This window comes from Oryctolagus cuniculus, chromosome 15 (assembly GCF_051225735.1).
Source record: "Oryctolagus cuniculus isolate XC-2025 breed Fujian yellow rabbit chromosome 15, ASM5122573v1, whole genome shotgun sequence".
In the NCBI taxonomy this organism is placed as follows: Eukaryota; Metazoa; Chordata; class Mammalia; order Lagomorpha; family Leporidae; genus Oryctolagus; species Oryctolagus cuniculus.
In genome coordinates, this window is record NC_142881.1 from 93,110,787 (window position 1) to 93,131,525 (window position 20,739).

The following is a 20,739-nucleotide window of genomic DNA, read 5'->3' on the forward strand; positions in this document are numbered from 1 at the left end:
TAAATCAATAACAGGAATCATAAGAACTTGTCTAAGCACATGAAGTGCTCACATAATATTCCAATTCCTCATTAATTCCTGGCTTGGCAAATACATTTGAAAGAAACATACTATAAGTTGGCCAGCACCACGGCTCACTTGGCTAATCCTCCACCTGTGACGCCGGCACCCTGGGTTCTAGTCTCAGTCGGGGTGCTGGATTCTGTCCCAGTTGCTCCTCTTCCAGTCCAGCTCTCTGCTGTGGCCTGGGAGTGCAGTGGAGGATGGCCCAGGTCCTTGGGCCCTGCACCTGCATCGGAGACAGGAGGAAGCACCTGGCTCCTGGCTTTGGATCAGCTCAGCGCACCGGCCATGGCGGCCACTTGGGGTGTGAACCAATGGAAAAAGGAAGACCTTTCTCTGTGTCTCTGTCTCTCTCCCTCTCTCACTCTCTTACTAACTCTGCCTGTCCAAGAAAAAAAAAAAAAAAAGAAGAAGAAAAGAAACACTACTATAAGTGGAGAAATTAAAATGTGGATAGAATTTTTGGAAATTATCATTAAATATATTATTATTTTTTCAATTCTCATAATTAACTTGTGGTTCTAAAACCTCAAGTACTTCTACAGATACTTAGAAAAAACATCCAAGGACTCTCTTTAACTTAATTGTTTAAAGAAGAAAATAATATCCTTCAATAAATCATTTTTAAGCCTTTAAAATTATGCCTGATCTTACCTACTAAAACAATTTGTGGATCATATCTCACAGTAAAATAGTAATAATTTGGTGGATAAATATGGCTGGAAAACAGGGTAAATACCTTGTAAAATCTTTGTGAATATTTAAAACTGCACTATCTAGTAATTCTTTACCCAAAACTTCCTGAAATCCACCTGTGCATCAATCCAGTTATCTGCATATTTTTAACAAATCTATATTTAAAAAAAATGCACTTAAGTTGCGGTTTCTGCCAAAAATTAGGCAAGAAACAAATATTAGGGTATCATGGAGCTCCTGCTTTTACTTTTGTTCATGTCTAAATGAGAACTGGCATGAAATTATAATCAAACTTTTGAGGATTTGAGTGATGGTCTCATGGGCTATTGACTGTTGGCCCACAGCTATTAGTCATTTTTTCTATGGACAGTGTATGAATTGTGCTATTCAAATGCCTATATCATCACGGATCTGGTAATTGCCTTTCAGTGACTTCATTCAACAAATTGAGGGATGTCAGTTTTGAACTTCTATCTTAAATAACTTCATCTCAGACCCAGAAGAGAATTATTTCTTAGTTCCCAGCTTCATACAATGTAACAGAAAATGAAGTTGTAGGCATCAAACAAGAATAGTATCATGAAATAGTGGATTCTCTTGTCCTTTCTAAAAATTATTGCTCCCTATAGTGGTAGCCACACATTTCTGACAGCAGGGGTTGATGATTTTGGAATTACAGTTGTAAATTCTGTGGGGATTCCTAAGAAGAAAGTGGGCAGGCAGCAGGCAACTCTCAATTGTTCTTGATTGATTTTTACAACTCATTTCCTCTCACTGGTTTTAAATACATCTTTTTTTTTTTTTTTTTTTTTTTTTTGACAGGTAGAGTAATAGACAATGAGAGAGACAGAGAGAAAGGTCTTTCTTCTGTTGGTTCACTCCCCAAATGGCTGCTATGGCCGGCACTGCACCAATCTGAAGCCAGGAGCCAGGTGCTTCTTTCTGGTCTCCCATGTGGGTGCAGGGGCCCAAGAACTTGGGCCATCCTCCACTGCCCTCCTGGGCCACAGCAGAGAACTGGACTGGAAGAGGGGCAACTGGGACAAGAACTTGGTGTCCATATGGGATGCCGGTGCCACAGGTGGAGGATTAACCAAGTGAGCTACGGCACCAACCCCTACATACACCTTCTGAGTAATGACCAGAATTTATAATTTCAAGCACTTAGAAATAGAAGCTCTAACACTTGATTTTACTGAATCAATAATGAAAAATATAGTCCCTAAGATATAAAGAGAGTGAGGATCACAGACTGAAACTAATTCAGGATCCTACAAGGACTTAATTTGAGGTCAAGCTTGAGTACTTATCACTAATAGAAATAACCAGTGTTATCTGACCAAGTTTTACTAGATGGGAATGGCATCCCATATTTGTGCCAGTTTGTGTCCCAATCTCTCCACTCCTGATCCAGCTCCCTGTTATTGAACCTGGGAAAATAGCAGCAAAATATGGCCCAAATGTGTGGGCCTCTACCCACACCACAGTGCCAGACCTAATAAATCTTATTAAAAACCTAAAGGAGGAAAATGTAAAATGTATAAATTACAGTTATATATAGGTATAAATTTCTGAAAAGTACATAATTTCATCCTTTTTGACATCTAAAATTTATTTGTAAATTATATAATTAAAAAAGATAAAGAGACATTGATTCTTATGTCTCTTCAGCATAAGACATCAACTTTCGCAGGTTCTAGATGCACTTAATCACAGAGTTTCATAGGTGTAATCAGTAATGTGGCTCAAATAAGTCTTATCCAAGGGATCCCAAATTTAAACAGGGTACTCAATACCATTTTAGAAAAGTTCCAAAATAGCATCAGAAGAAAAAAATTATTTATTTGGTACATTGCATTTTAATTATAGTTTTACCTAAATTTCCAATAGTCAGATGTACTCAAAAAATCCCACAGGTGGGAGAGATGGCCTAACACAGCAAGTAATTATTAAAATAAAAATTGTAAGCTACAATTTAACCAGGGAAAATAACAATCCACAGGTCCCAAACTAAAATAATTAAGATGACATAATAAAAGGAAACTCAATGTCTTCATGCATTAAAATTTATTACATTAGACTTAATAAACAAAAAGGTGATTATTCCAGCTCTTTCTCACTTGGCAGCGCAATTTTACCTGTTGAATCTGGAAAAAAGTAAATGGCATCTCATGGTAGATTACTAAAATCTTAATGCTATATGCCATTGATTATGTCCACCATACTTTATATCTAATATTAACATATCTGATGCCTCTTGATAAATGACCCATCTTAACTATTACAAAGGTGGCAAATGTGTTTTGCTCAAAGCTTTTCCAACAGCCCCTTAGTTTAGTTTGCCTTCACTTTGAAAAGACACTTCTTCTAGAGTATACATGAGCATCTCATTGACTTTGCCATCAAACACAATTTTTGCAAAGAATTTAACTGTACTCACCTTCAATGTTTATAAATTGGAAGAACAAATATCATCAAAATTCCCATTCTACCAATAGAAATTATTTTTAATTTTACTTTTACAATCATTTATTTATTTGAGAGGAAGTTATAGACAGAGAGATGGAGAGACAAAAAGCGATGCCTTCTAACTGCTGTAATGGCTGGTGCTGGGCTGATCTGAACCCAGGAGCTAGGAGCTTCTTCCTCATCTCCTATGTGGATATAGGAGCCCAAGCACTTGGGCCATCTTCCACTGCCTTCCTAGGCCATGAGCAGAGAGCTGGATCAGAGGAGCAGCTGGGACCCAAACTGGCATCCATATGAGATGCCAATGCCACAGACAGAGGCTCAAACTACAATTCCACAGTGCCAGCCCCTCAAAAGCAATTTACAGATTCAACGTGATCTCAATCAAAATACCAAGAACACAAGAACATTCAGAAGGAAGACCTTTTTCTCTTTCTCTCTCTCACTGTCTATAACTCTACCTGTCAAAATAAAAAAATAAAATAAAATAATTAAAAAAATAAAAGAACATACAGCATCACCTGATGGTTCAGGAGCATGACAAGTAGGACCCTGTGGTGGCCTATTACTGAATAGTTGCTCAAGAACTGATTCGAGGGGTGTTTGTTGGCAGCCACTGTTTGATCATTATGTATTTCACCAAGGGGGTCATTTATATGCCATGCAAACTAGAATGAAGATTGATAATAAAACTCCTGAGTGTCATAAATTTTTATCAAAATTAACAGGTCGGTTAGGAGCTCTTAATAAATAGTTGGGGGGTTGGTGCAGCAGGTTAAAGCCCTGGCCTACAGTGCTGGCATCCCATATGTGCTCCAGTTCAAGTCCCAGCTGCTCCACTTCTGACTCAGCTCTCTGCTCTGGCCTGGGAAAGAAGTAGAAAGATGGCCCAAGTCCTTGGGCCCCTGCACACATGTGGGAGACCTGGAAGAATTTCCTGGCTCCTAGCTTCAGATCAGCACAGCTCTGGCCATTGCGGCCATTTGGGGAGTGAACTAGCAGATGGCAGAGGCTGACTCTCTTTCTGTCTCTCTGCCTTTCTGTAATTATGCCATTATAGTAAATAAATAAATCTTAACAACAACTGTTAGACTGGACTTGGATGGGACTCAATTATCCCAATGAGAGACTTCAATGATACAAAAGCAAAGAGGTTTATTGTTCTAGCTCAATCTAGGGTCCACTCCTCCAATCATCACAGCAGTCATCTGATGAGGACCCATCCCATTTCCTTTGTGGGGTTTATATAGGGTTTTCAGAGACATTCTATATATTATAGCACCATTCAGCAAATCATCTCATTCTGTGGGAAATTTAAAGAACAACTCTTAAAAAATTGATTAGTAAATCCAGTGGTGGGAATAGACCTAGTAAAGGTGCTTAGATGGCTTTGGGGTTGATGCTTTTTAAAATGATTGGCTAAAGTGTAGGGTTCAAGCCGCGAGGGTGTATGTTCCAAACTGCAGGATTTTGGGATGTTATCAATCACCTTAATGGCCTAAAAAGACACTGGAAAAGACACCTGGATAGCAGGTATTTCACTGCTATCTGCTGATTGGCTGTTGCTAGGGGAGTTTATCACAAGGGGAGTTTATTTTTCTTCTTTCAGGAGATTTTGCCAAAGGGTTCAGGGTCTGGTCAGGCCTGAGTTACAAGATGGAGGCCTAGTCTAAAATAGCTGTGCCTTGATCCAGGCTCAGGTTCTTCACAACAACAACAAAAAGAAACAGTGGGGGTGATAATGAAGCTATTACCCAAGAAGTAGTTGGTTCTGCCCATTTGGGGAATTATTCTTGGAAAATGTTTATATATGCAGACAATGAACATTGTGCTGGGCGATTTCACAAAAAACATGATCAAGTTTTTCTATACTATAAGTCTTTTAACAGATGTCATAACCATGCTTGACATAATATTGATGAAAATGTGAAATGCACAAAATATGCAAGGTGGAAGGCAACATATATCCATAATTGCTTAAAGAATGAGGAGACTCCTCAAGCAGGCCCTATTGCAATTGAGGAAGATACTGATGGTGAAGAAAATGAAGATGCTGTAGTAGCATCTCTGCCCACTCAACACACCTCAGCCATCATCATCTTCAGCAGTTGACCCAGGCAGCATGCCATCAGACAGCTATAATTGAATACAGAGTCCTCTGGGTGCACATGCCCCAGCCAATACACCAGTGAAAGTGCCCCATAGCATGGGTATAACAAAGAATACTATCCAACCTACTCTATAGACTATTCCAGCCATTGATCCTGCACATTTCAGTATGGTTTCCCAAGGCCATATCCACCTCACCCCTGAGGAGTTTGTGAGAACTCAGAAATACTGCAAATATGCTGCCAGTGCTTTGCAATATGAAGATGTAAGCACTGCCATTCAGAATCTACAGAAAGACCTCAAGTTACTGATGACTGACAGAGAATGAAGCCTTTGTACAACAGATCCACGTATCTTTGGCATAAAGAACTAACTCCATTACTGTCTTCACCTATCAAGAGGACAGTTTCAAGAAAGACTTCAGTTGAATTGAATATGACAATAAAATCTGTGTGTATCAGATTCCTTTTGAAGCATTCATCAGTAGCCTCAACCAGTTTTTATTGTCCATTTAATGGCTTCGATAATTTATAGGTACATAGGGCTGATGTTGGCAAGATCCTAAAAACACCCTTTGAACCCTGCTTCAGCAAATGAAAACACAGAAAATATATATTGGAAATAAGCTTTATTAATTTACATATGTGAAGAGAATTTTTTTTAAAAGGCATACTATTTGGACAAACAGATCATATTACTTTGCTGTAAAATTCTAAATCTAATGAAAGATTCCAGAATTGTCTAGATTAGAGATTATCTTTTTGTTTTCCTTAAGGCTTATAAAACAAATACAAATGTCCTAAAGTGCTAGATTAACCTGAAAAAATTATGTTCAAAACACAATTTTTATTCATTAGAGTTTAACATTGACAGAAGGGAAAGTCATTCAGTAAAGAGATAGAAATGCTTTCAGACTTAATATTAAGAATGTTGGTTCCCCAAATGCTTTTTCTTATCCATTCAGCTTAAGGTGAATTGGTATTTGCTGCATCAGCAGTCTGACTGCATGTCTTAGAGAATGAAAAATAGACACCTGTAGAGATGCCTGAAGAGTTGGTGCTTTTAAGTTAAGATTCTTCCCAGCTGCTGAGGAGTTCATTCCATTGAGTGCATAACTATGAATGATTCAGAAGACTTATAAGACTTAAGATACTCAGTTGTTAAGTTTATGAATTTTGTGGGAAATTATGGACTTACTGTGTCACCCAAATTTGCTGTGTTAAAAGAATAAATACAAAGATTCTTTTTAAATAAAACTTAAAAAAAAGTATAGGCTTGTATTGAACAAGATTTATCTAAACTTCATAAAATGCTGTTATTTTAATACAAAACATACATAAGCGTATGTTTTAAACATAAATAATTGATTATAAAAGCTTGTGTTTCTACTCAAATACACTTGTGAAAAGAAATTACAATTTATCCACAAAATAATCTAGAATTTCCTAATAGTAACTAACTTAAATAATGAAGTAAAACATCCTAAAACATCTTTTGTTTGTGTGAATTTAATTACAGTACCTTAAATTAGCATTCTCCATCCCAAAGGTTATTAAAAGTTTTGAAAGGGAGATAAACTCCATGAGGTTGGTAGATTTTCTGTTCTAAATTCTTCATGTACTTGGGGTTGGTGATGCAGTGCAAAGGTTAATCCTTTGCCTGTGGTGCTGGCATCCTTTATGGGTACCAGTTCTAGTCCCAGTTGCCCCTCTTCCAGTCCAGTTCTCTGCTATGGCCTGGAAAAGCAGTGGAAGATGGCCCAAGTGCTTGGGCCCCTGCACCCACATGGGAGACCAGGAAGAAGCAGCTGGCTCCTGGCTTCAGATCTGTGCAGCTCTGGCCATTGCAGCCATCTGGGGAGTGAACCGATGGAAGGAAGACCTTTCTCTCTGTCTCTCCCTTTCTCAGTCTGTAATTCTACCTCTCAAATAAATAAATAAAATCTTAAAAAATATATTCTTTATATATTCATATTAATTACAACCTCTTATTTTGGAAAAATGAGGGTTGGCCAGCGCCGTGGATCACTAGGCTAATCCTACGCTTTGAGGCGCTGGCACACAGGGTTCTAGAACCGGTCAGGGCACCAGATTCTGTCCTGGTTGCCCCTCTTCCAGGCCAGCTCTCTGCTGTGGCCAGGAAGTGCAGTGGAGGATGGCCCAAGTCCTTGGGCCCTGCACCCCATGGGAAACCAAGATAAGTACCTGGCTCCTGCCATCGGATCAGTGCAGTGTGCCGTGGCCGGCGCACTGCGGCCATTGGAGGGTGAGCCAATGGCAAAGGAAGACCTTTCTCTCTGTCTCTCTCTCACTGTCCACTCTGCCTGTCAAAAAAAAAAAAAAAAGAAAGAAAGAAAAATGAGGGTTAATGGTTTATGACTTCTGCTAGTCTGTGATTATTACAAAGTAAAACTTCCAGTCAAGGTTTGAATTTGTAAATTCTTTATTGGCAATCAAATTATTATAACAAAAATTGTGGTACTAAGTTAATTGTCTTTAAATAAATACAAATTAGGAGAATATTTAGCAACTGAAAAACACTTGGCTATCAAAATTATTCAGATGCAGACAAGATAAGACTCCTTGTGGGGTAACCACATGCTGAATATCTGGTTTTTTTTTTTTTTTATTTATATGTCTCACTGTCACAGGCTGGACAGCAACAGAACACAGTATGAGAATGATGAGCACTCCTCTAATTCTAGAGACAAATGTGCCCTGTCAGGACTTCATTGGCTTAACTCATCAAGACTCAGGAATAAATGTTTCTGTTTTCAAGAGAATTGTGGGGCCAGCACCATGGTGTAGTAGGTTAATCTTCCACCTGTGGCACTGGCATCCCATATAGGCACTGGTTCTAGTCCCAGCTACTCCTCTTTCACTACAGCTCTCTGCTATGGCCTGGGAAAGCAGTAAAATATGGCCCAAGTTGCCTGGGCCCCTGCACCCATGGGCAACTGGGAAGAGGCACCTGGCTCCTGGCTTTGGATCAAGCAGTTCCAGCTGTTGTGGCCATCTGAGGAGTGAACAATTGGACGGATGACCTTTCTCTCTGTCTCTACCTCTCACTGTCTGTAACTCTGCCTCTCAAAGAAATAAATAAAATCTTTCAAAAAGTCTGTTAAAGTGAATTACAACCACCATTGTATGTTTTCCTTCACAACTTCAAGTGGACATAGCTCATAAAATAAAATCATAGGCTGATGCCATGGCTCACTTGGCTAATCCTATGCCTGTGGCACCAGCACCCAGGGTTCTAGTCCCAGTTGGGGTGCTGGGTACTAGTCCTGTTTGTTCCTCTTCCAGTCCAGCTCTCTGCTGGGCCCAGGAGGGCAGTGGAGGATGGCCCAAGTGCTTGGGTCTCTGCACCTGCATGGGATACCTGGAGGAAGTACACTGCTCTGGGCTTTGGATCAGCAGAGCACTGGCTGTAGTGGCCATTAGGGGAGTGAACCAACGGAAGGAAGACCTTTCTTTCTGTATTTCTCTCACTGTCTATAACTCTACCTGTCAAATATAAATAAATAAATAAATCATAGTTTCATAAATACTAAAACTTAAGACAATTGGTACCAATGAATAGCTTCTTTCATAGTCTCTCTTTAAAAATAATTAATAAACCAATTATTTTCTTCCTATGCTGCAAAGCCAGTCAATGCAATTGATTTCAAATTTAGAATTTTCAAATCACCCAGAAATGCACAATGTTAATGCTTTTGCAGCTTTATACAACCATAAAATAATAGCAATTTTTAATTCTTGCACTTTTTAACAGCAGGCAATGTTCAGCCTGAAGCCAGGATCCCAGAACTCCATGCAGGCCTGGGTGAGTTCAGTTAATTATGAGGACACACAGTCTTCAGTGACACCTGTCTTTATAAAGACACATCTCAATACAAAATAAAACTCCCTACTCAGGACTTTTGAGATCCAAGAGAAAACTCAAATATTTTGCAGATGAGTGCAAAGCAGAAATCTGGAGACTTCTGTGAGCCAACAAGTTCCCTGCCTACTTGAGAATCAGCCTGGTCAAGCAAAGCCACTTGGCACCTGTGCCCAGAGTCTTATCTCTTGAGTGAGTCTAAAGACAGCCCAGTCATTGGGCACTGGCAGTTTTGGACCACCTTAATCCTGAAGTGGGTACACAAACTAGTCAACTCCAATTTCGGCTGAGTTATCAGACTGGAAATCTGGACAAAGATTGTCACCCATTAAGGAATGTGGACACAGGAATGGCCAAAAAAGAACCATCAGGAGATGCGCACAACAGGAGTCAGAGTACTAAGGGCTAATAAATGCACAGATCCTAGACCAAGGCAACAGGCAATGCCAACCTTCTCTTTTGTTGCAAAATTTTCTTATTTTATCTTAAAGGCCTTAAGAAACAGATCTGTAGGCATCGCATGTGTAAGACAAACATGGATCATTCATAATTGGTCTATAAATATTAGCATTCTTGCCCTGATCAATGAGCCTCAGGAACTAGCTCAGGGAGGGGCAATTAAAGGGAATCACTTCTGTCTCATTTCTAGGGAAATATACATCCTCCATGAACTGCTTCTTACAAAATATTTCTCCAGTTTTCCAGGAGAAATACATCAACTCTGAAGAGGCTACTTTTTTTTTTTTTTTTTCCATAGAGCCCAACACCTGTCTTGGGAATCACCTGTGATGCCAGGTAGATGGATAAGAAAGCCAATTGAAATCATCTACTAGAAGATAAGATACTTTACCCAAATTACTATATTTCACTACAGAACAATGCAAAATGAATCACAAAGAACTCCAGTCAATCAATCCCCTGGTTTAAGCAAAGGGCATATTTGCATTACTCCAGATATACAGGCCTCTCTTTCTGTTGTACCCTCATGTGGACTATCTGCATAGGGATACAGAGTGAGGGGGAGGCTGCAGCAGTAAAAATGACCAATGTTTCAATTATGAAACTGATTTTTAATTATCTCAAATTCAGTCATAAAAATTCTGCTCTAAGCAAGACACATAAAGCCAAGCTCATCCCTTTCTCAACAAAAATTTAATGCTAACGCATATTTAGGAGTGTACTATTGCATTTAATTCCAGTACTTCTCTACATCTTATTTTTTAAGATTTTATTTATTTGAGAGGTCAAATTATAGACAGTGAGAGGAAGAGACAGAGATAAAGGTCTTCCATCTGCTGGTTCACTCCCCATATAACAGATGGAGCTGCACTGATCTGAAGCCAGGAGCCAGGAGTTTCTTCTCTGTCCCCTCCTTGGGTACAGAGGCCTAAGCACTTGAGCCATCTTCTACTGTTTTCCCAGGTCATAGTCACAGCTGAGAGCTGGATCAGAAGAGAAGCTGGGACTAGAACCAGTGCCCATATAGGATGTCAGTGCCACAGGCAGAGGATTAAACTACAAAGCCACAGTACCAGCCCCTCTACATCTTATAAGCACATCTTATCTGTAAGAAGAAAACTGAAAAGTGAGTCCAGTATATCACAAATTATGTTAGAAATTATCTCTAATTTAAAAAAAAAAAAAAAAGGAAAACCCTATAATAGAAACTTGCACAAATGACCTGTGTCCTATTACTTTATCCTTTGGAATACTTTTCAAGATTTCTTCTGGCCTTCCCATCTTCCCTTGTTCCTCATACCCTTTCTACATCACTGCTTCTCTGTCCCTGCAGCTCTCTCCCTTTGGAAGCAGTCTTATAGACTGTCAATCATTATTTCAGAATGTATTGTAGGAAGGGCCTGAATGGCCTTCTAATGTCCCTTAAATATATATTTCCATAAAACAGATGATAGAGGGGCTGGTACTGTGTCCCAGCAGGGAAAGCTGCTGCCTGCACTGCTGACATCCCATGAGGGTGCTGCTTTGAGTCTCGGCTGCTCCATTTCTGATCCAGCTCTCTTCTAAGGTCTGGGGAAGCAGTAGAAGATGACCCAAGTCTTGGGCCCCTGCGCCCATGTGGGATAACTGGAAGAGGCTCCCAGCTCTTGGCTTCAGTTCAGGGTAGCTTCAGCCTGGGACATCTGGGAGTAAACCAGAAGATGGAAGACCTTTCTCCCCACCCCCCCTTCTCTGCCTCTGCTTCTCTAACTCTGCCTTTCAAATAAAAATAATAATAATAAAAACAGACAGTAGAGCGTAGTGGGAAAGCCATTGCCTGTGATGCTGGTATTCCATATTGTGCATGAGTTCATGTCCCAGCTGTATCTACTTCTGATCCAGCTCCTTCATGTGCCTAGGAAAGCTGCAAAAGATGGTGCTTGTGCTCCTACTCCCATGTGGGAAATGTGAAAGATACTGGCTCCTGACTTTAATCCAGTCCAACTGCAGCTGTTGTGGCCATTAGGGGTGTGAAACAGTGGATAAATGATTTATGTCTCTCTCTCTTTGTAACTCTGCCTTTCAAATAAATAAATATTTTTAATTTTTTTAAAAAATTTAACAAATGGCCCTATATATTCTAACTCACCTTGACATGTAACAAGAGCCAAGAAAGTTGCTGCTGATTTTATGTAGTGTCTCCTCAATCCATTCTATAAGGAAAAAAAATATGTATTTCTTTTGCTATCCAAGCACTCAAATCCAAAAGAAATAATACTACCAGTACAACTCTGTTTAAGGCTGCTCCTGCACTGAAGAAAAGTAAAGGAGCAAGGGACCCAAACCCTGTGTGGCCAGCTGGCAGTCCCCACCTCACTCTGCATCTGAGTTTCTGGTTAGAGATGGAGACAAAGGCAACTCCAGATACTGCAGTGGTACACAAATAGCCTCAATCACAGACACTCCTTGTGTTGTGCAACAGGAGAGCACAGAGCACTATGTAAGGGAGGAATACATTGAAAAAAAAAGAAAAAGGATGTCAACCGACATAGCTAAGAATTTCTCCACTCTGCTGATCATGATCTCAAGGATGTCCAGGCCAGAATTCCATTTCACTTTGGAAAACCCATTCCATGAAGTTTTCTCCGCCTAGGTGTATTCTTATGTGAGGAATTTGTCTTCCTGTGAGAGAGGGCACCACGACAGACTGAAAACCAGTCAAAAAGCAGAGTGATGGCTTTAATTCTCAGAGGTGAATGGACAACCACATCTATGAATTCTGCCTTGAAAAATAGCTTCCTTCTGCTCTAGGAATCTGGTATAGTTTAGGGCTAAAATGAGAAACACAGAGACCAGCTGGGTCTGTTAAGTGAGAAGAAAGGAAGCTTGATTTCCAGTTGTTACTTTGTAGCATGTTAGTTTTGAGAGGATTTCATTTTCCACTTCTATTTGAAGAAACGGAAAAGTAGAATCAGTGCCAGCCTAACACATGGCAGCTTTAGCCACTGATGACATCACAGCTTGCTACCCAGAAGTGGCAGCCAAAATAAACTCAACAAACGAGAACCAAAATAAAACAGAAGAGTCTAACATAATACCAACAGTTGTTCAGCAGATATTACCCAGATCTTGACACACAAGTCACCAGGATAAAGGGTGGGGCTGGCTTTGTGGCACAGTGGATTAAACAACCACTAAATAAAATGCTGGGATCCAATATGTGTGTCCATTCTGTAAAAAAGATTTATTTATTTGAAAGTCAGAGCTTTGGGGGCCAGGGCTGTGGCACAGCTGGTTGAGACACTGGCCTGCATCCCATATGGTCACCAGTTTGGGTCTTGGCTGTTCCACTTCCAATCCACCTGCCTGCTAATGTGCTTTGCAAAGTGGCACAGTATGGCCCAAGTCCTTGGTCCCCTATATCCACATGGGAGATCCAGAAGAAGCTACTGTCTCCTGGCTTCAGATCAGCTCAGCCACTGTGGCCATTTGGGGAGTGAACCAGCAGACTTAAGACCTCTCTATCTGTCTCTATCTCTATCAGTAACTCTGTCAAATAAATAAAATAAATCTTAAAAAATGTCAGAATTATGGAGAGGAGGGAGAGTCAGATGGGATGACATTGTGGACTAGCAGGTAAAGCTGCTGCCTGCAGTGCTGGCATCCCATATAGGCACCAGTTCATGTCCTGGCTGCTCCACTTCTGATCCAGCTCTCTGCTAGTGGCCCTGGAAAAGTAGAAGATGGCCCAATACCTGGGTCCTTGCCACCCAAGTGGGAGACCTGGATGAAGCTCTTGGTGCCTGCCTTGGGCGTGGCACAGTTCTGGTCATTGCATCCATGTAGGGAGTAGACCAGCAGATGGAAAATCTCTTTCTCATTCTCTCCCTTCTCTATCTCTGCCTTGCAAATAAATAAATAAATGCTAAAAAGAGAGAGATCTTCCATCTGAGATGGCTGCAATGGCCAGGGCTGAACCACACAGAAACCAGGAGCCAGGCACTTCATCTGGGTCTCACACATGGGTTACAATGGCCCAAACACTTGAGTCATCTGCTTTTCTCAGGCCATCAGCAGGGAGCTAGGTTAGAAGTGGAGCAACTGGAACATGAACTGCTCTTCATCAGGGAATCTGGCATTGCAGATGGTGGCTTTCCCCATTGTGCCACAATGCCAGCCCCATGAGTGCCAGTTTGAGTCACAGCTATTCCACTTCTGATCCAGCTCCCTGCTAACACAAATGGGGAAGCAGAAAAAGATGGCACAAGTACTTGGGTCCTTGCACCAATGTGGGACACTGGGTTAGACTTCCAGGCTGGGCCAGGATTATTCATTGCAGTCTCTTGAATGAACCAGCAGATGCAAGATCCCCATCCTTCTGTCTCTGCCTCTTTGTAACTGCTTTAAAATAAAAATTTTTAAATCTTAATAAAATAAAGAGAAAGTGTGAGAGAGTAGCCACAGTAAAGTAACAGAGCAAAGCTACAGTTGTGCTGTCCCTCAGCAGCCTTCTGCCTTAAGTGGGAAGTCTCTGGCTTACAGACACTGACATAAAAGATACATTCTTGGCACATTTCAAAGCAAGAGATGAGAGGTTTACAAAATATATTGACTTTATGATGACTTTCATTCAATAGGTACACTGGGTTTAGGTATATGCCTTTTGTGCAGCCAAGTTAACCCAGGGTCTAATTCAAAGAGACATACTGAGGGAGATGTGCTGCCAGGGGAGAGAGCTGCAATGTCCCATTTTTCTTCTAGTATCATAAAGAGAAGGAAAAGGGCTACTCATGTCCATGGTTATAAGGAGGACAGAAGCAGAAGGGGGGAGCACATTACAAATATAGTTATTTTAAGAAAATAAAAGGAAATAAATTTCAGAATATAATGTGGGGTAGAAACACACCATCAGTTCATCAATTCTCACAGGGATCCAGGAAAACTGTCCTGCCTACCCATAGACCAAATGTTTCAAAACATTTTCTGATTAAATTCAGAAGATTACAGGAATCAGCACTCTGGGTGTTCAAAAGCCAAATTAAGTTTTAGTTTCCACTACTGGCAGATGTAGGCAATCACTCAGAACATGAGAAAAACTTTTCCATAAGAAGGAACATGAAATATGCAGTCACACAGAATAACTGTGCTTAGTGCTCAAAGTGAACCCCAGGATAAGCACCCAGAAAACCTGTTAGGTCTTGGGGCCAGCTCCATGGTATAGCATGTAAAAATTTGTTTATTTATTTAAAAGGCAGAGTTACAGAGAGGCAGGGCACAGAGAGAAGTCTTCCATGCACTGATTCACTCTGAAAATGGCTGCAATGGCCAGAGCTGGATCTATCTGAAGCCAGGAGCCAGAAGCTTCTGTCAGGTCTCCCATGCAGTGCAGAACCCAAGAACTTGGGCCATCTTCCACTGCTTTCCCAGGCCACAGCAGGAAGCTGGATCTCAAACCAGCACCCATACGGGATGCCAGCACTGTAGGTGGCAGCCTCACCTGCCATGCCACAGTGCCAGCCCTCAAAATAAACCTATTTTTAATAGCATTTTAACTGAGGGATGGGAGAGTTTGTTTATCCAAAGCAAGGATAACATAAGATAACTACTACACAGAAGAAGCTCCTGGCTCCTGGCTTTGGATAGGCACAGCTCCGACCACTGTAGCCAACTGGGGAGTGAGCCAGCAGATGAAGACTTATCTCTCTCTGCCTCTCCTCTCTGTAACTCTGACTTTCAAGTAAAATAAATAAATCTTAAAAAAAATAATTACTAGTACTCATTAACTTAAAAAATATAGAAATTTAATGAAACTCAAAATCTAACCAAAATCATCATCTACTACAAATTATAATCTTTATTTTGAGAGTCATATTAGAAAAAATTTAACCCCTCCCCCTCTTTGAAAAATGCACATGGGACAGGAGTAGTAGGTTAAGCAGACCCTGGCAGTGCCAGCACCCCACATGGGCACTGGTTCAAGACCTGGCTGCTTCATTTCCTTTTTTTTTTTTTTTTTTTGATAGGCAGAGTGGACAGTGAGAGAGAGACAGAGAAAGGTCTTCCTTTTTGCCATTGGTTCACCCTCCAATGGCCGCCACGGCTGGCACACTGCAGCCAGCGCACCACACTGATCCTAAGCCAGGAGCCAGGTGCTTCTCCTGGTCTCCCATGCAGGTGCAGGGCCCAAGCACTTGGGCCATCCTCCACTGCACTCCCGGGCCATAGCAGAGAGCTGGCCTGGAAGAGGGGCAACCGAGACAGAATCCGGTGCCCTGACTGGGACTAGAAACCACTGTGCCAACACCACAAGGTGGAGGATTAGCCTATTGAGCCACAGCGCCGGCCTGCTTCATTTCCAATATAGCTCCCTAATTCACCTGGGAAAGCAAAGGATGATGGTCCAAGTGTTTGGGCCCCTGAAATCAAGTGTGAGAACCAGAAGAAGCTCCTAGCTTCTGGTTTTAGCCTGGCCCAGCTCAAGTCATTGTGGCCATTTGAGGAGTGAACCAATGGATGGAAGACCTCTCTCTGTCTCTCAATCTCTGTAAATCTGCCTTTCAAGTAAATAAAATGAATAAAAAAACCCTATACAACGTAGTATTTTGGTGATTCCCTCATACAAGGAAAGCTCAGATAAACTGTAGAGGAATCCTCCTGGCTTGATGCAATTCAGAAGGAGGATTGCTTCTGCCACCCTGTGGTAGACATCAATGAGAGTCATTAATGGGAAGATGAATGGACACATCAGACTGCTTCCTCACATGGCACCTTTTCTTAAAGACATCACTGCTGCATTACCAGATTATGTCTCTCATATGAAATATGTCTCTCCTAAAAATTTTAAAGAACTTGCCAGAAACTTATTGCAGAGCAGGGAATGATGTGCCAAGGACAGTGAGTTAGCCTGAGTAGTCCAGGAATCCTATTCTTGGTTGTTTTCAAGTTCGTGTTAACGTACACACAACATAGTTATGTAAGACAACATAGTGTCTTACAGTTGTTTCCTGGGTGTGAAGCAGCTCTTTTCAGCAGAAACATCACTGCTTGTCCACTCGCAAGCACTGTGATAGGGAGTACATGCGAGAAAAGGTCAAAACACACTGGGTTTGAGAGGAAGAATGCTGTCACCCTAGCAACATCTATCCAGGAGTCCCTTTCTATTTTTACTTCCTAGGTAACCTTACTATGCTAAATGACTTTCACAGATTAGTAATCTGGTGACAACAGGACTCTAACAGAATCTATGAATCACTCAGTCAATCAAGGGATAACTTCATTACACTGAAAGTTAGTCTATAGCAATAGTTTTCAGGTCCACATTGCTCTTATTTATTTATTTGAGAGGTAGAATTACAGATAGTGAGATGGATAGACAGAGAGAAAGGTCTTCCTTCTGCTGGTTCACTCCCCAGTTGGCCAAAATTGCCAGAAGAGCTGCACTGATCTAAAGCCAGGAGCCAGGAGCTTCTTCTGGGTCTCCAACATGGGTGCAGAGGCCCAAGCACTTGGGCCATCTTCTACTGCCTTCCTAGGCCATAGCAGAGAGCTGGATCAGAGGAGGAGCAGCTGGGACTCAAACGGGTGCCCATATGGGATGCTGGCACCACAGGCTGAGGATTAACCTACTGAGCCACAGTGCCAGCCCAAAGCCATCTTTACCATACTGTGTGGGCATCTCTGTGGGGGAGAGGGGCACATTTTCTCTTTTCTTCCTTACCCGTCTTCACATTAACACCTTGTACAAAGGTTTCCACAGACCAGTCATTTTGAAAATCTATCACTAATATCCTCCCATGTTGAAAATGTCATGGGGTTAAACACAGAACCCAGAATAAGAAAAGTAACTTGAAGCTGGTGTTGTGGCTGAGCGGGTAAAACCATATGGGTGCCAGTTCAAGAGCTGGCTGTTCCACTTTTGATCCAGCTCTCTGCTATGGCCTGGGAAAGCAGTGGAAGATGGCCCAAGTGCTTGGTCCCCTGTACCTGTGTGGGAGACCTGGAAGAAGGTCCTGGCTTCTGGCATCAGATCCATGTAGTTCTGGTCATTCTGACCATATGGGGAGTGAACCAGCAGATGGGAGCTCGCTCTCTCACTCTCTCTCTCTCTCTCTTTCTCTCTGTCTTTGCCTCTCTGTAACTCTGCCTTTCAAATAAATGAATAAAATTATTTTTAAAAAAGTAACCGGCCGGCGCCATGGCTCACTTGGTTAATCCAATGCCTGCAGCGCCAGCATCGCATATGCACACCGGATTCTGTCCCATTTGCTCCTCTTCCAGTCCAGCTCCCTGCTGTGGCCCAAGTGTTTGGGCCCCTGCACCCACGTGGGAGACCAGGAGGAAGCACCTGGCTCCTGGCTTTGGATCAGCACAACGCACCAACCATAGTGGCCATTTGGGGGGTTAACCAATGGAAGGAAGACATTCCTGTCTAACTCTGCTTGTCAAATTAAAAAAAAAAAAGTAACTGGCCCTCTTAATTAAAACCATATGGACTATAAGATAATCAGCTTGGTGGAGCATTGAGTGACTGTAAAGAACTAGACAAGAAAAATTGATACTTTTCTGTATTTATGTTTTCATAGCTCTCCACTTTATGAAAATCCAGATTGAATTAGCTCATTATTAACTCACATGGTAGACTTGCATTAATTTCAGTTCACTTCTCACTTTGCAAAGGGATTAGCAGCAGGTAATAAAAGTTGACATCCCTAATAACATGAGAAGAAAGAAAGGTTGAAGACAGAAATCGAAATGCAGGAAAATAAATCAGGTAGGTTTCCATGGCCTCAAGCTCCAGATTGGAAAAGAGTCTGTTAATTAAACACGGAGGAGCGATCAATCCACAAAGCTACTGCACAAGCTTCACGTGCTGCTGGGAAAGTCAGCCAAACACATAGCGCCCCAGCTGTTAAATGTGTCTGCAGGGTCCAGGAGCCAGAGCCTACTCTGATCTTCCATCTCCACCTGTCCACTGCCTTGGGCTCTGGCTGAGGAATGCTGAGCCCCGCCCAGCTGGAACTACCAGGGGATATAGCTGGAGGCCCAGCCACAAGGCATTCTCTGACCCACCCAAAGTGAGAACTGGGCTTATTTAAATGTAGGGAATGGGACTCCTTCCTTTGCCATGCTCTCAACTGCCCTGCTTGTGCCGCTCCTCGTCCAGTGTACTTTAAGGAGAATTTGAGCAAGGCAACCCATGGGACTGGCCGTGCACTGGGAGGCTGGGAAGCGGCGGTGGGAGACACAACACCTGGGACCCAGCCTTGACTCTGCCGGAAAAGCTCCCAGGATCACTGAGAAGCAAGTGATCGAGGTCTGGGAGCCACCACCCACCATCACACCCACCCCTCTCCCACACACACATAGATGCCCCTCCTGTTCTCCATACTTGCCGTGGAAAATCTCGGGAGCATGTCCCCTTTCTTCAGGACACACGGGGAGCAAAGCGGAGAGTGTGGAACAGGAGAAGTCGCTGGAACTTGGCGCCCACAGTGGCAGATGCAGAGGCACAGAAGCAGCGGGCGGCAGGTCTGGGGCGTGTGCTCCCGAACCGCCTGCAATTGCACTTGCAGAGCAAGACTCCCCAGTGAACGTGAGAGAAGTAGCAGCGCGGCCTCTCGGGGACCTCTCTGATCAGTAAATGAACTTCCTCTGTTCTCAACCCCGGGCCACAAGGAAAGGCACGCGCATGCGCACGTTCTCCCACATGCACACGCACAGGCGTTCAGCGCACGGAAAACGTTGGAGCACCAGGTGACTCTGGGAAATGGAGTCCAGGCCAGGGCATTCCTAGCTGGATTTACAGGCCCTCTCCTAGGGCTTCAGTGCAGGGTGGGCGGAGACAGGCTGGGAACCAGAGAGCGTTTGCTTTTGTTTACATCCCTCCTCCCCTTCCTTCCTACCCCAGATCTCAAGGGTCAGCTGCTGTTCTTCCTTTCTTGAACAAAATCTTAAGAAGTTACAGCCACTGCTGCTGAGTCCCAAATCCCGGTTCCCTCACACACGCTGTTTCTCAGAAAAATCCCCCTGCTGCTTTATTCCTGGACAGCTTCTCTCAAGTAATGAATAACAAGGATTTCAATGTAACTCTTAGCACAGGTGTACACGGCATAGTTTAACATCTAGATTTGAGAATACAATTTTTATTTGTGTCTTTTATTTGTGTTTTTTTCAAAGCATTTTACACTACCCTCTAATTCACCAAGTACAAAAAAAAAAAAAAAAGAAAAAAGAAAAAAGAGAACTGGATACAGGACTAACATTGCCAAGTATCTTCTAGGGGCCAGATTAACAGAGTAAATGCCTTACTTTGTATCAATTATACCTTAGGTTAATTCTGGAGACAGTATTTTCAATTTACAAAGACAAAGCTGAGGTGGAAAGAGATTAGAATTAAATTTGCCCATTTAAGTATGGTAAAAAAAAAAAAAAAAGTCTAGGTTAAAGGCCAACCAAAGTGAAATATTGGTTTAAGAAATCTTTTGGGACCAGCACTGTGGCATAGTGGGCTAAGCCTCCGCCTTCAGCACCGACATTCTATATGGGGGCTGGTTCAAGTTTCTGCTGCTCCACTTCCAATCCAGCTTTCTGCTCTAGCCTGGGAAAGCAGTAGAAGATGGCCCGAATGCCTGGGACCCTGCATCCACATCAGAGACCCAGAATTTCCTGGCTCCTGGCTTTGGATCAGCTTAACTATGGCTATTGCAGCCATTTGGGGAGTGAACAAGTGGATGGAAGACTTCTCTCTCTCTCTGCTTCTGCCTCTCTGTAACTCAGCCTTTCAAATAAAAAAAAATCTTCTTGAAAAAAAGAAATATTTCTTTTATCTTGGGGCTCAGTTTCCAAAACCCCAGATTTCTCATCTCTAAAATAAAAAGTGAGGGAGAGGAAGAGTATCTACAATCCTAATCTTCACTGTAGAGAAACACATAGGATTATAACTTATCTAAAAAAGAAAGGAGGTTCAAAGTTGCTATTGCTGTATGGTTATTTTTCTCAAGTTTAATATCAAGATAGCATAAATATTATGCATTCTTAGGTATATGTGTGGTGTTTGATTTTTAAGATTTTAAGTAGAAATGT

At 42.1% G+C, this 20,739-nt stretch overlaps 1 protein-coding gene and 1 pseudogene across 7 annotated transcripts in view; one reads left to right on the forward strand and one right to left on the reverse strand.

Moving 5' to 3' along the window:
- LOC103351311 (uncharacterized) overlaps positions 1-19,682 on the reverse strand; it is a 37,827-nt gene extending 18,145 nt beyond the window's left edge. The window contains exons 1-3 of one of the 7 annotated variants that reach the window (XM_089314220.1): positions 19,050-19,682; positions 18,289-18,365; positions 11,807-11,870 (exon numbers count right to left, since the gene is read on the reverse strand). Coding sequence is in view for 3 of the 7 variants with exons in the window: in XM_008269823.5 (XP_008268045.5) it covers positions 19,050-19,070 (21 nt within the window). In the remaining 4 variants the exon portion in view is untranslated. Of the gene's footprint in view, positions 1-11,806; positions 11,871-18,288; positions 18,366-19,045 lie in introns of all 7 variants that reach the window. The other 6 variants (XM_089314218.1, XM_089314221.1, XM_089314219.1 and 3 more) reach the window with 6 other exon arrangements.
- On the forward strand, positions 4,461-7,656 carry LOC149122194 (vacuolar protein sorting-associated protein VTA1 homolog pseudogene; annotated as a pseudogene).
- Positions 19,683-20,739: the final 1,057 nt, after the last annotated feature.